At 36.5% G+C, this 15,194-nt stretch overlaps 1 protein-coding gene across 2 annotated transcripts in view; it reads right to left on the bottom strand.

The window, feature by feature from the left end:
* Window positions 1-15,194, bottom strand: part of CEP83 (centrosomal protein 83) — a 139,520-nt gene that overhangs the window by 17,002 nt on the left and 107,324 nt on the right. For both annotated transcript variants that reach the window (XM_036018559.1, XM_036018560.1), the window contains exons 11-13: window positions 4,052-4,127; window positions 1,935-2,092; window positions 1,375-1,504 (exon numbers count right to left, since the gene is read on the bottom strand). In XM_036018559.1, the coding sequence (XP_035874452.1) occupies window positions 1,375-1,504; window positions 1,935-2,092; window positions 4,052-4,127 (364 nt within the window). The remainder of the gene's footprint in view (window positions 1-1,374; window positions 1,505-1,934; window positions 2,093-4,051; window positions 4,128-15,194) is intronic.

Below are 15,194 nucleotides of genomic sequence, written 5' to 3'. Positions count from 1 at the left end.
TGCTATTCCCCAGTTATAAGAACCTCTCACAGGAAAGTAGCTCTAAATAATTATGCTTTCTACCCTAGAATTAAAATTTGGTGACTTGTTTTAGTCTTTCTGCATAAAAGTTAAAATTTTTGTCCTTTGAAGAGCCTAAAATGTCTGTTGCACTCTTATGAATTATATTTATTATTATAGCCAAAATTTTCATATCTTTAACTTGAGTAGGGAAGAGTCTGAGGTAAAGAAACTATTTTCATAGTGATTATTCTGCCACAAGAAACAACACTCGTGTGTACTATGCCAACAAGAAAGAGAAAAACAGTAAAGTGTTTGGAATCAAAGAAAGTGGGAAAATAAAAGAGTAATAGTGCCCAAAAAAGCACAGGATTGAGAATAGAAAGGTGCACAGGTTTTAGTCACAGCAATGATTCGTACTAGTCAAGTGATCTTGGCTACCTACCACTTTAGTTTCTTAATCTGAAAAATTATCTGAATGCTAAATTCCTTCCAGCCCTAAAATTATATATACTTCTATACTTCAAGTTGTAAGCCCTTAGGGCAGTGTCCTACGTGGTGGAACAGTTCTTGGTACGATTATTCACTTAGTTGAGCCTAACAATTTCCATGGCTTCAAACCATAATCCACATATCACACTTTAAAAAGTGAAATGGATATTTACTATGCTCATACCCATCATTTGGCAGATATTTCAGTACGAAAATAATTCAGCCTAGATCACAATATTAATGAAAGGTTATTTTGCAGGCTTCTTAAAATACCATCTCCTCCTCGCTTTCTGGTATACCTGCGATTAGTTGATAATCTCTGTCACCACTGGATGTCACTTGTGCACCAACAGAAGTCAACCCAAACTAACCTCAATAATTAGAATCTGATATTTAAGATACTTATCTCTAAAACCTCAACACAAAAATTGCTCTGTGAAAGATCAAATCAGCTCTTATAATTTCTGGTGATCTCCAGCTCACATTTGGCTTTAGTGGCTTCTAGGCATCAAATGGTAAAAGAAAGCGTAAGGAGAACTTCTAACATCATCCCAAGCCATAAGAAAATTCACTGATATCCCAATAATACCCATACAAAGCCCCGTACTTCCATGGCCTGAAAGAAAGAAAAGTGATATACACAGGGAAAAACAACAACACAAGCATTTATATTTGATTATAAAACACTGGGATTCCCATTTGTAAATGCTATTTTCTAATCTCAATGTTACACCACTTTTAGCATTCCATAATGCTAAAATGTCATGTTTAAATATCAAATTAAACATCAGTAAAATCTCAGTTTTAATTATACACCTTATTCTCCTAAAGTAGTTAATTATGTTCTACTCTGTAGAAATCACTCTGATAAGAACCACTTGCCTTTTTCTGCGCTGTCGCAGCCCGCTGCAGTTTCTCTTTGGCCTGATTGTACTTCTCTTCTCTGTCCGTAATACGTTCATGAAGCTTATGCTTTTCTTCCAGCCATTGTATCTGTTTCTCTTCCAATGTCCTGTTGGAAGAATGGATGTAAAACATGGATGTTAACTCTTAGGATTAAACAAATATTATCACAGGTATAACCAAATTTCTACCTATAAGGCATTCAGAAAAATAATACAGATATTTGAAGTAAGAAATGTATTCGTTTACTCAAAGAATAAAGAAGTTGTTCTTTAAGGGTTTTCAGAATACTGTGGTCAGGGAGAATTTTAAAGGGCTGTCTTCCCTAAGTGTCTTTTTTTTTTTTTTAAAGAATTCAAAAGTCTATAAACCTGATTCTCTAGAAATAGAAAGTGCATTACTCACTATATACTGTCAAAGGGTATTTGTAAAGTAGCTCCCAAAACACATTCAACATGGAATCATTATTGACATAATTATATAAAACATAGCAGAAAAAAAAGAAATAGCTGTACATTAAAAAAAAAAGCAAACTCTACTTTTCAACTTCTAGTTGTGCTTTTTCAGTTTGGCTTCTTAAATTTCGGCATTCCTGTTTTAACCGCTCCACCATTTCCTTCAGTATTTGATTTGAATTCAGCAATTCATTCTCTGATTGTGTAAGTGAGGTCACTTGGATCTGCAAACTACTGATTTGCTTAAAAATAAAAGAAAGAAGAGAAATGTTAAGGTCACTAAGAAAATTTAGTAGAGTGTCAGAGGCAGAGGATACTATGCATCTTCCCTCACAAATGACCCACCCAATTGATGTGCCCGTGAAGACACTCTGAAATGAAACAATAAATAGCAGCATTCGTTTCCATCAGCATAAGATCATTTCTTAATATAACCAGAAACAATCAACAACCATATTCCTAAATCTGCCACTTAGTCCTCTTCCCTTCTTCTAAAAATGAGCAGGCTGGAAGAGGTACTGGGAGTGGGGAGAAGGTTTATTAGAGGAGAACAGAGAGATTTACCTTTACCTGGGAGTATTTTGCACATGAAAAGTAGCTACACGTATTACTTGTTTTACTGTGTTTTGCTCTATTGTGCTTCCCAGATATTGTACTTTTTTTTTTACAGATTCATGGCAAGACACCCCGCCCCCACCCACCGCAACCCTGCCGCCTACCAGCAAAAATATTCTGACTCAGTTTACTGCACTATTTGCTTTATTGCAGTGGTCTGGAACAGAACCCCCAATATCTTCCATGTATGCCTGTAATTATCTTGTTACAAATTAACAGGCTGGGAAGATTCACATCACTTTTAAATTATATCCAAATAATCTTCACTTGGGACACAGTAACACTTCCTCACAAGACCTCATTTTTCTTTCACTATCTTTTAACTTATAGCCACCCTCTGAGAGAAGTTTGGAAGCAGAGAATCAAGAGCCTCAGGATTAAAGAACCAATTATGAGACTCGGGAGTCAAAAGAAACCAGATTCCTGATGGTAGCAAAGCCAAGTAAGATAGGACTATATATCCAAAGACCAACTGACAGAAGAATAATGTAAAATGGTATGTTATGGTATGAATATCTCCAATTTCTATTTTAGAATGAATTTCTCCATGAAGAACTATTCAAATCTTTCTTTTTAACTGGAGTTGTAAATCCTAAATCTGCATTACAGCTAACTGAACAAGCAACCTCCAAGGAACTTACTATTTCTCCTTAGATAACAGAAAGCCCAATGCCAATGATACTAGATAACTTCTCTCAGAGTATCAAACACTATGCCCTTCTAGTTGAGACTTAGAAACTTTAACTTCATATGCAAAGCAATGCCAGCTACTGCGTAAATACAAATCCTAAAAATAAAATCCTCACTACTTCGTAATTTAAAAGAAAAAAAAAACACTTTAAGCAAAAAAAAAAAATATATATATATATAGAATTCAGTAAAGAACCCTTTTCAGTGTTCTGCATATATATATATATATCTTTCCTGAATCCAAGTAACTTTAGTTACAATATAAACTCCCTTCCAAAAGTACAGCTCTCAGATTTCACAGGTATATGAGGAATAGCTCACGTAATGAGAAATGTGAAGATATGAGTCAAGCACACAAGGAACTTAAAAACCAGATGATTTTTCAAATCAATTTTCTTTTTTTTAAAGATTTTATTTATTTATTTTCAGAGGGAGGGGAGAGGAGGGAGAAAGAGAGGGAAACATTGACGTGTGAGAAAAACATCAGTTGGTCGCCTCTCACACACCCCAAACCAGGGACCTGGTGCGGTGGAGGCATGTGCCCTGACTGGGAACCAAACCGGTGACCTTTCAGTTCACAGGTCGGCACCATGCCAGCCAGGACTCAATTTTCAAAATTAAGAATATCAAAACACTATCCTTTAAACTATGATTTAAAAAAATTCATCATGGGCCACAGTGTATAAACATCTTAAGAAAATCAGCAGTTAACAAAAGAAGTTTACTAGAGCTTAAAGAGAGTTAAACATTTATCTTTACGTATCAAGTTCATCATCACATTATTGATTATAGTGATTAGATTTTTAGAATATTGATATATAAAATTCCCATAAAGGTTCAGAATATAGATTTTAAAAAACATTTAAAAAATACAGCAAAATGTTTGCTAAACATACCTGTTTCAGTTCAGAATTTTCATTTTTCTCTTTTTCTGCATTTTCAGTATTCACAATTTGCTGTTGAAGTTTTAACCTGAAAATCATAACCCAACAAAAGACATTACTAAGGATCCACAGTCCATATAGTTCACTGAATTAGAGAACCATTTTACTGAGTCCCCGCACTAACACGAGGCACTGTGCTTTGAAAACTGGTAGATAAAATGATAAAGATTTTGATTTCAGGCAGCCAAATCATGTTCACATACAACTAAAATTTAACATAAATTCCTGATCTTGCTATGGAAAAATCTACAAACTATGGTCATAGAGAAGATGAGAAATCAGGTCTGTCTAGGAAGATGAGAGAAAACTTCCTGGAGATTAAAATCTGATAGATAGGAGTTTGATAAACACAGGGAACAGGCTGAGTAGATGGTCTTTGGTGGAAGAGCACATAATGTGTTGCTAAGGCATCAGAAAGTAATCCACTTTAGGAGAAGAAACTTTACGACCATACAGTGTTTTACAATTTACAAAATGCTTTTTGATGTCCTGCTACTTCACTTTCACTTTACCAGGTTAGGGAGCTCCAAACTGTATCATTAATGCCTACCATAATGTCATAATATAATAGGCTTTTAATTAAGGTGGGCCAATTTTCATTGTAGTAATTTCTTACAACAAACCTATAAGCATAAGCAGTCATCTTTATTATTCCAATTTTACAGATAATACATTAACACTTAACAAACTTAGGCTAAACCACATGGCTACCAAGCGACCCAATCAAAAAAGGACCTAGGACTTCCGGCCAAGATGGCATTGTATGTAAAAACGGCTCTTGGCTCCTCACACAACCACATCAAAACTACAACTAAACTACTGAACAACCATCATTCACAACCACCAGAAATCAAGTTAAATGGAAGTCCTACAAATGCAGAATTGAAGAAGAAACCACACAGAGACTAGTAGGAGGGGTGAAGATGCAGAACAGGCTGGTCCCACACCCCCATGTGGTGAATAAAAATCAGGAGGGATATCTCAGGAGTTACAGATCCCAGCCCCACACTAGGCCACCCAACACAGGGTTCCAGTGCCAGGAAGATAAATATCCATAACTTCTGGCTGTAAAAACCAGCAGGGATTGAGGCTATAGAAGACAGAAACTTCTAGACTCCCTAGCAGTTCCTTTTAAAGGTCCCCCACACAGACTTACCCAGATTCACTCCCTCTGAGCTCCAGAGCAGGAATAGCAGATTGAAAGACATCAGAGACATAGAAAGAAACTGACTTGTCCTTCCCTCAAAGAGCTGGCAGACAGGTGCCATATCTGAGACTCCAACAAGGGTCACTCTTTTTGTCCCAACCTGGTGATTCCCTGAGGCCCTGCCCCACCCAACTTATGGGCCCACCTAAGTTGTTTCCAGTGGCTTTTCCATGTGAATGGCTTGTCTTGGCTCATGCTTCAGATTTTTCTAAGTTATCTCAAACAAATAGCATCTGGCTTCAGTGAGCCCTGTACCTCTCACTAAGTTGCCTCAGGCCCAGCACTAGTAGCAGCCAGCACTAGTCTTGAATGGACACTTCCAAGACTAGACCAAGTAGCAGCCATCTGCAGATCACTTTGTAGCTTATGCTGTGTGACCCCAGACAGAACACAGGAGGTGGTTTACCTTGGACGTGCCAATAGCAATCAAGGAACCTAGGCTCAACTACAACAGGAAGGTGTACACAGCTCACACAGTGGGCACACCCTGAGTACCCAGCTTGAGTAATAGGGGAGGCTGTGCCACAAGACACCTACTATATTAGGCCACTCTACCAAGCCAGGAGACATAGCAGCTCTACTTAATACATAGAAACAAACACAGGAAGGCTGTCAAAATGAGGAGACAAAGGAACATATCCCAAATCAAAGAACAGAACAAAACTCCAGAAAAAGAACTAAACAAAATGGAGACAAGCAACCTACTAAATGCAGAGTTCAAAACACTGGTTATAAGGATGCTCAAAGAACTCAGTGAGAACCTCAACTGCATAAAAAAGATCCAGTCAGAAATGAAGAATATACTAATTGAAATAAAGAACAATTTATAGGGAATCAGTAGTACAGTGGATAAAACTGAGAATCTAATCAGTGACTTGCAGTGACTTGGAACATAAGGGAGCAAAAAATAACCAAACAAAACAGCAAGAAGAAAAAAGAGTAAAAAAAAATAAGAATAATGTAAGGAGCCTCTGGAACAACTTCAAAAGAACCAATACCCACACCATGGCAGTACCAGGAGGAGAAGAGAGAGAGCAAGAAACTGGAAGCCTATTTTAAAATATAATGACAGGAGTTCCAGTCAAGAGAGAAGCAGAGTAGACATATTTTGCCTCCTCACGCAACCATAGAAAGAATTACAACCAGATCTCAAAACAAATAAAACCCAGGACCATCAGAAAATTAAGCTGTATGGGAGTCCTACAACCAAGAATTTAAAGAAGCCACATTCATCCCCACAGGTAGGAGTGGCAGAGTCACGGAGACAGACACAGAGGGGGTATGGCGCAGAGAGGCACTGGCAGTGGCAGAACCGATGGTCCCACATTAATGTATGGTGGATAAAAACCGAGAGGGACACCTTGGGGAGTACTGATCTTAGCCCCAGGCAAGATGACACAGTCTAGGGTTCTAGCACCAGGCTCTGGCTGTAAAAACCAGTGGGGGTTGGGACAGCAGAAGAGACTGCCAGATTTTTGCCACTTAAAGGGCCCATACAGACTTAGAATGTATACAAACCCACCCACATTTTGGGTTTCACCACCAGAGTAGCAGCTGTTAAGGGTGCCAGTTGCATACAGAAAGTGGATAAAGTGACTGGAAACAGGGCAAGTGCCAGGCAAACCTCCAGAAGCCAGGCAGGGGCACTGTCCCATCTCCAATCCCTCCCACTACACACAGCCACAAAACAGTGAAGCTGGTTGCCCTGCCCTCACCATTATCTAAGGCTATTATCTACTGCACAATTTGCAAGTGCCTTTTCTACATAGGCCACACTACTACACACAGAGTAAAAAGCAGCTCTACCTAAAACACTGAAACAAATATAGGGAGGATGTCAAATTGAGGAGTCAAAGAAATATGGCTGAAATGAAAGAACAGAACAAGTCCCCAGAAAAAGAACTAAGTGAAACAGGGATAGCCAATCAGATGCCAATCAAAACACTGGTGATCAGAATCCTCAGAGAACTCACTGAGTATGACAATAACATAAAGGAAGGAATGAAGCTTACACTAAGTAAAATGAATAAAAATCCACACGGAACCAACAGTGAAGGGAAGGAAGCCAGAGTTCAAATCAACAATTTGGAACATACGGAAGAAATAAAGATTCAACCAGAACAGAAACAAGGAAAACAAAACAAAACAAAACAAAACAAAACGAGGATAGGTTTAGGAACCTCTAGGACAACTTTAAACATACCAACATCTGAATCACAGGGGTGTCAAAAGGAGAAGAGGGAGAGCAAGAAATTGAAAACTTATTTGAAAAAATAATGAAAGACAACTTCGCTAATTTGCTTAAAGAAATAGACATACAAATCCAGGAAGCACAGAGAGTCCCAAACAAGTTAGAACCAAAGAGGCCCACACCAAGATACATCATAATTAAAATGCAAAGGTTAAAGATAAAAAGAGAATCTTAAAAGTAACAAGACAAAAGCAGTGAGTAACCTACACAGTAGTTCTCATAAGATTATCAGCTGATTTCTCAAAAGAAACTTTACAGGCAAGAAGGGACTGACAAGAAGTATTCATTAAAGTGATGAAAAGCAAAACCCTACAACCTAGATTATTCTATCCAGCAAAACTATCATTTAGAATGGAAGGGCAGATAAAGTGCTTTCTAGACAAGGTAAAGCTAAAAGAGTTTATTATCACCAAGTCATTATTATAAGAAATGTTAAAAGGGCTTATTTAAGAAAAAGAAGATCAAAACCATGAACATTAAAAGGCAACAAATTCACAACTATCAACAACTGAATCTAAAAAAAAAAAAAAGAAAAAAAAAAAAGCAAACTAAGCAAATAACCAGAACAGGAGCAGAATCATAGGTCTGGAGATCGTTTGGAGGGTTATTAGCTGGGAAAGAGAAGGGGAAGAATGGGAGAAATGGTGTGGGGATTAAGAAGCGTAATTACTAAGAACAAAATAGACATGGGGATGTTAAGAATAGTATAGGAAATGGAGAAGCCAAAGAACTCACATGCATAACCCACAGACATGAACTAAGGTAGGGGTGGAACGCTGGCAGGAAGGGGGCTACCAAGCGGGGGGGGGGGGGGGGCGCAAATAAGTGGAAGTGGAACAACTGTAATAGTATACTCAATAAAATATACTTAAAAAAATAATGACAGAAAGCTTTCCTTACTTGGTGAAGGAAATAGACATACAAATCCAGGAAACACAGAGACTTCCAAACAAGATAAGCTCAAAAAGGCCCACACCAAGACACATCATAATTAAAATGCCAAAGATTAAGTACAAAGAGAGCATCTTAAAAGCAGTAAGAGAAAATAAGTTGTAGAAGGGAGTTCCCATAAGACTGTCAGCTGATTTCTCAAAGGAAACTCTGCAGGCTAGAAGGAACTGGCAAGAAATATTCAAAGTAATGAAAAGCAAGGACCTTCAACCAAGATTACTCTACCCAGCAAAGCTATTATTGAAAATAGAAAGACAGACAAAGAGCTTCCAAGACAAGAAAAAGCTAAAGGAGTTCATCAGCAGCAAACCAATATTACATGAAATGTTAAAGGGTGTGCTTTAAGAACATCAAAAATATGAACAATAAAGTGGCAATAAATACATATCTATCAACAATTGAATCTAAAAAACAATATTAATAAACAAGTAGAACAGAAACAAAATCAAAGATACAGAGAGCATTTTGATGGTTGCCAGGTGGAAACAGTGTTAGGAGGATTAGCAAAAAAGGTGAAGGAATTAAGAAGTACAAACTAGTAGTTACAGAATAGTCATGAGGATTTAAAGTACAGCATAGGAAATACAGCAGCCAAAGAACATATATGCTTGACCCATGGACATGGACAACAGTAGGGGAGGGGGTGCTGGGTGGAGGATGGCAAAGGGGAAAAGTTGGGACAACTGTGTTAGCATAAACAATAAAATACATATTTTTAAAAGAGTTCCACAGGAGTTTGTTTCACAGTAATCAAAAAATGTATGTAAAACTTTTTGGCAACAATAAAGCATGTGTCAAATGTAAGGAAAAGAAACTAGGACCCAAGTCTCCCAACACCTAAGTTAGTGTCCCCCTCTCCAACTTCATTACATTGCAATTTTACTGATTTTAAATTCAGGGTTTAAAAGAAAACTATCTAGTAGAGGATAACATACTACATTCTACAGAATATATTATAAATTTCATCCCTGAGATGAATCAACACACAATTTGCATTCTTCTCAAAGGAATATGTTCTCAGATGGAGCTCTAAAACAGAGTCTCTCTGGTGACCAAATGACTAACCTTATGAGAAAGACTTTATGCTAAGTAGGTTTGAAGGACAAGCCCTCAATCTTTCCATTTTTTAAAACTCTCCGAACACTTATCTCAAATATAATTCATTTGGCACTTATTTTGAGTTTGGCATTCTTAGCATTTATCAACCCAATTAGAACTGCTCATTGAGAAGATAACATTCTCAAAGGCCTAGGCCTGTGATTTAAACACTAATAAGAATTCAACAAATATTTGCTGATGGACTGAGCAAACCAACCCAAATCCTGGATTAGACATTAAAACATGTAAGATGATTGGACAATATGATACGGAAGAAACTATCACGCCCACTGCTTTCTGAGATATTTACATACAAACGACAGGAGCAATAGAGCTAAAGGAAGAGGCCAATCTTGCTCTTCCTTTGCTTCTTTGACAGTCATATTCTTTATTTGATAATTTGAGCTATATTATTAATCTCTCAAACTTTCTGTGCATGTCTCCCCTTAAATGTTTATGAATGTTATTAGCTTCATGCTTAGGTTATCAGTTAATAAAGGTCTCTTTCTACAAAATCATGAAGATGACAATAAAGGAGAAAAAAACCAGGTCCCAGCTCAAGTCCAGAGTTAGGCTCCAAGTTATTTTAGGTCTGGTTGAGATTCTGGATACACTGGGTAAATCCGTAAAACAGGAGTCAGTTAAACAAGCATCTGTAACCTAACAGCTTTCTAAATAAGTTAAGTAGTATAAAGAGAAACAATTATGACATCCATAGAAAGATTGAAGCCAAAGAAACCAACGGCAAAGAGCTTTTGACTACCAGTAAGACACAAAAAGAGTAAGAATACTACTGTGGTAGAATATAAGACATGATGCACAAAGTTTTCTCCAGTTCACTTTGCTGAAGCAGTGCTGGGTTACAATCTAAAACTGGTAAGAAGATTTTTTTTTTTAAGGAAAAACATTAGGATTCCAAGGGATAATAGAATTTAACAGAAATAGAAAGAAACTTTAATAGAGATCATCAGGGTTTAGGAATATACTCAGTGACCTTAAATCATAAATCAGGTACTTAAATCATAGTAACAAGAGTTCAAAACAGGTAGATATTATTTCACAGTGCTAAGCTTTAGGAATAAAGTACAATGTCTCTTGATTAGAAGGTTTTGAATATTCAAAATGTGTTACAATAAGTCAAAGTAAAATAATTCTTATAACAGAAGTACAAGAGGAAAGTAAAGAAAACACAATTAATTCTCATTAGAAGATCAGTAAAGGCTACATAAGAAAAATGCAGTGTGAACTGGACCCTGAAGACAAAATAAGAGTCTGAGGTAGAGAAATTAAAGATTTAAGTGAAGAAGAAGATAATGGATGAAGCAAGACTACCAAGGAAAGACCATTTTAACAGGTCAGTCAGTGGTCTGGAAACAAGAGTGGTGTTAAGAAATACTGATTTCCTTTCTTGGTCCCTCGCTCAAGTCAAGAGAGTAAAGGAGGAATAATTTCCACTTAAAAGGGCTGCCAGGTAATATGCCATCAGGACAAAGTCAGGTTTCAGTAAGGGGGTGTTTAAAAGTACGTGGAGACTGCTAAAAATTTTTGTAATGGAACAGGGATTTCAGAGGTTACAGAAAAATGTTAAGAGGAGAGCTGTAATGGCTTGGTGGTAGAGAGCAGTCAAAAGGTGAAGAAGGATGACTAATGAGAAAGAACCTGGTCCAGTACTTTATATTTTAAAAATAATTATGGAAATAATGGAAGTAGAAGTAGTGGGTAGACTGGAGGGCCAAGGTACAAAAAAAAATCAGCCATGGAAAAGTTTAAATGGAAACATATGGAATAACAGTGAGATGGAACTGTTCCAAGTTTTCTTCAAAGTACAGAATGCTCCAGTTATGGATTACTGCCTCGGTTTTTTTGTGGCAGGCAGCTGATATGTGTCATTTCAACATTCAAGTATTTACTGAGGGCCTACAAATGCTGGGCCCAGACCTAAGTGTCACGGATACATCAATGCAAAACTAAGACAGAACCAAAACTAAAACTATCAATTCCTATTCTCAAGGGACTGATAGTCCAACTGTGCTCCCTGACTCCTTTGTTTGAAATGTGGCTAGTGAACTGAGGAACTAAATTTTTAATTTTTAAATTTTAAAATAATTCAAAATTATATTTAAATAGCTGTATGTGGCTAGTAATTCCACATGAGACATGAAGATTCTAGTGTTATCTCCTGGCTTCATTTGATGTCAGTCTCCATAAACAAGGGAAAGCAATAGATATGGCAAACAAGGGAAGTTTGTAGTTGTGATTCCTCTTTTGTTAAAGATCCCTAAAATAAATTTCATAAAAACGGCAGTTCTTAGATCAATCCACTGAAAGCAAGGTTCTTGCTTCTGAGCAATGGAAATTAATTTTGGACATTATTAGCAAAAAGGGGCTTTCCTGGGTGGGTATATGAAACTCAGTGAATCACCAGGGACCTCAGAACCAGAACCAAGCTAGAATAATTGACCACAATCACGATCAAGGAGAAGCCACAAGAACTGTCTGGCCTTTCAAATGCTGCCACATATTCTTCCATCACTTACTTTGCAGTTCAGCTTCTGGAAGAGAACTTGTTCAACTGGCCAAGTAAAAGTCTCCTACTCCATACTAAGATGTTATACAACAGATAATTTATCTCAAGATGGAGTACAAATAGAAAGGAGGATATATTAAATAACAAGTTTTTCAAAAACCTAGAAAAAAATTAGAAAGCCACAAATGGAAAATACAGATTTGACTTTAGGCAATGCAAAAGATAATGGGTTTCCACTACAGGATATCTTAAATGATCAAGTTCCTTTTCCCTTAGTTATTCCTGCTATTTCCCCAGCATACCTCCCCTCATTTCTGATAACAAACTACTCAGTACATCTCTCCCCCTCCAAATGAAATAAGCATAAAGCCTGGGTTGAATCCAAGTGTCCTGCCTCCTGGCCACAGTGGTGGACCCAGGGGTGGGTATGTAAACCAGAGCCAAGCCCTTTTCTAGGTGTTTCTAACTTGATTAATCAAGTAAAAACTTTGTTTTCTTTTGTTCTCAAAACATAGACTTGGCCTCACAGAGAAAGCAGTAAGAGAAAAGCAGACACCAAAGTTAGGAGGGAGGGGGGAGAGAAGCAGTCACACTCATCTGACCACATTTGAGTTGCTGGATCAAGGTGTCCGCAAGATCAGCACAATTTCTGTCCTTTCTACAAGTTATGTCAGCCAATAAAGTCCCCCCCCCCTTTTTTTTGCTTGATTTAATTGGAGTTGGATTACTGTCATAATCAAGCTGGCTACATACTTTATCTTACTTAAAATCCTGTAATTTTTACATATTTTTAACACAGACAACTTTATAAATTTTATAAACTCACGGTGGAGTATGGTAGCCTTGTGAAATACAGAATAGTATTAGAATAATTTTATTATCTAGGCTAATGGCGAGGAAACCACATGAATGAAAACAAGAGATTAGTGTGTAATCAATAATTTAAAGCACCTGCAAAAGCAGTGATTAATCCTACTTATCACAGATATTTGTTGTTTGTAAATAAATGGATACTTTTGCTTTATATAATTTAGACCTTTCATTTCCTTAGCAAGGTCTTTTTCTCCCCAGATTGTCTCTTTCTGACCTATCACAGATTCTAAATAAGACAAGATGCAATTATGATTATTTTAATGAATGATCAAAACAGACCTGGTTGATATAGTTACTTATAAATCAGAAAATCAGAGCTGTCATAGGAAAAATATCACAACTGTAATCATTAAATTTTGTTAATTTTTGTTCCCTCTGCTGCATTTTATGTTGGTTACTATGTCCTTATTTTAAAATAAGTTGGGGTCAGTTACACACTATAAATGATTTAAAGAAACAGGAGAAATCAAAGAGAAATTATCAAAGTGACTAATGGAATACAAAATGATTATGTTAAAAAACATCTAAAGGAATAAAAGCTGTTTTATGTACAAATTTAAAAAAAACCTAATGGTCAAGTTCATTATTGTCATAGAGACAGAATGCTGAACATTTTATCACTATGGCAACAGATGCCCAAATGAGAAGAAGCAGCCTTAAATTTTAACAAAAAATAAAATAAGACATCAGAGTGAGGTTCCTAGGGAGGGTCTCTCTCTCTTTTTCCCCTTTCTGGAGAATGTCAAGGAGAGATTAAAAAAAACTTACTTGTTCTGAACAAATAGAAAAATGTACCCACCTAAAAGAAAAAAGGTAAGATTGGTTCTCAAAATCCATTAGATTTATAATTCTAGAATTGGAGAAGCTAAATTTAAATTAATAGTTCATAAAAGCTGACCTTCATAAATAATACATGTATCTCTGCTTGAGGTAAGTCTTTTCTGGGTAAGGAGAATCAAAAACCTTATCCCAAGACATAACTTACAAGTTAATTAACATAATATTTAAAAATATCTCAGCTTTAATCTATATAATTAGGAAGTCACTACACTTTTAGACTTGAAAAACCAGATATAGGGGACTTCCAGATGGTGGAATATTAACAGATGTTTAGTTCTATGTTATCCATAACTCCTTCAAACAATATAGAAAAGCAAGGAGAATAAATAAAACCACAAAACCACACTCTTCACAACGGTAAAGAGAAAATGCCTGAACTTTAAAACATCTGTCAGTAAAAAAAAAGGAAAATAATTCTAAGTCCCAGCAAGACTACTCATGCTCCTGACTAGAAGTCTTTGCAGTGAGCGTGGGCTCACTGCATGCTGAATGGACTTAACTCATCCATTAAAATAAAAAGTTCTCTAATTTGGCCCAAAGCAAGATCCAACTATATGCTACACTATAAAAGATATTTAAAAAACAAAGTGATTGACAAAGACCAAACACAAAACACAAAGGTACTGCAGACAAATGGAGACAATGAGAAAAGAGGAGTAATGATGGTATCACACACTGCAGTATTTAAGCAAAAAAATTAAATGACAGAAAAGCATTTTTAAATATTTAAAAAGCCACAATTCACAATTAAGATAACTGTTGTGATCACCTGTATCACCTGATCACAAATAATATAGCAATTACCTTTGAAGCAACAAAGTACAAGATATGAAAGGATCATACATACAAACACACAACTAATAAAAATAGGAGACTTTAATACCACTCGATGTACAAGGAAAACCAAGTGGACAAAGAAATATAAGCACATGGAAGACATAAACACCATACTTAACAGGGTAGATCTTCTGGATGTATGTATATCAAACTTAATATTCTTATAATTGAGCACTTTCTTTTCTAGTCCTTAAGTAATGTTCACCCAAATCAATCATGTGTTATAGCACTGAGATGAAGGACTGAGATATGAGACTGGGGTGCAACAAATGAGGTGCCCAGGGTACAAAAGTTAAGAAGTCTCACTCTAAGACTCCTGTGTTGCAGTGTCAACACATAAGAGTGGGTGTCTCCTTAACTCTCACCCTGGGCACCTCACTTGCTTAACCCTAGACACGGCCTATGTCACAAAGAAAACACTATTGTGTTCCATAACATAGAAATAACAGAAACAATATCCTTTGGTCATAATGCAATAAAAGTGTAAATTAGTAAATTTTTTTTAAAAAGC

This window comes from Phyllostomus discolor, chromosome 2 (assembly GCF_004126475.2).
Source record: "Phyllostomus discolor isolate MPI-MPIP mPhyDis1 chromosome 2, mPhyDis1.pri.v3, whole genome shotgun sequence".
NCBI classification, from domain to species: Eukaryota; Metazoa; Chordata; class Mammalia; order Chiroptera; family Phyllostomidae; genus Phyllostomus; species Phyllostomus discolor.
Note: the sequence above shows the minus strand (reverse complement) of the source record. Positions and strands in the feature narration are given on the sequence as shown.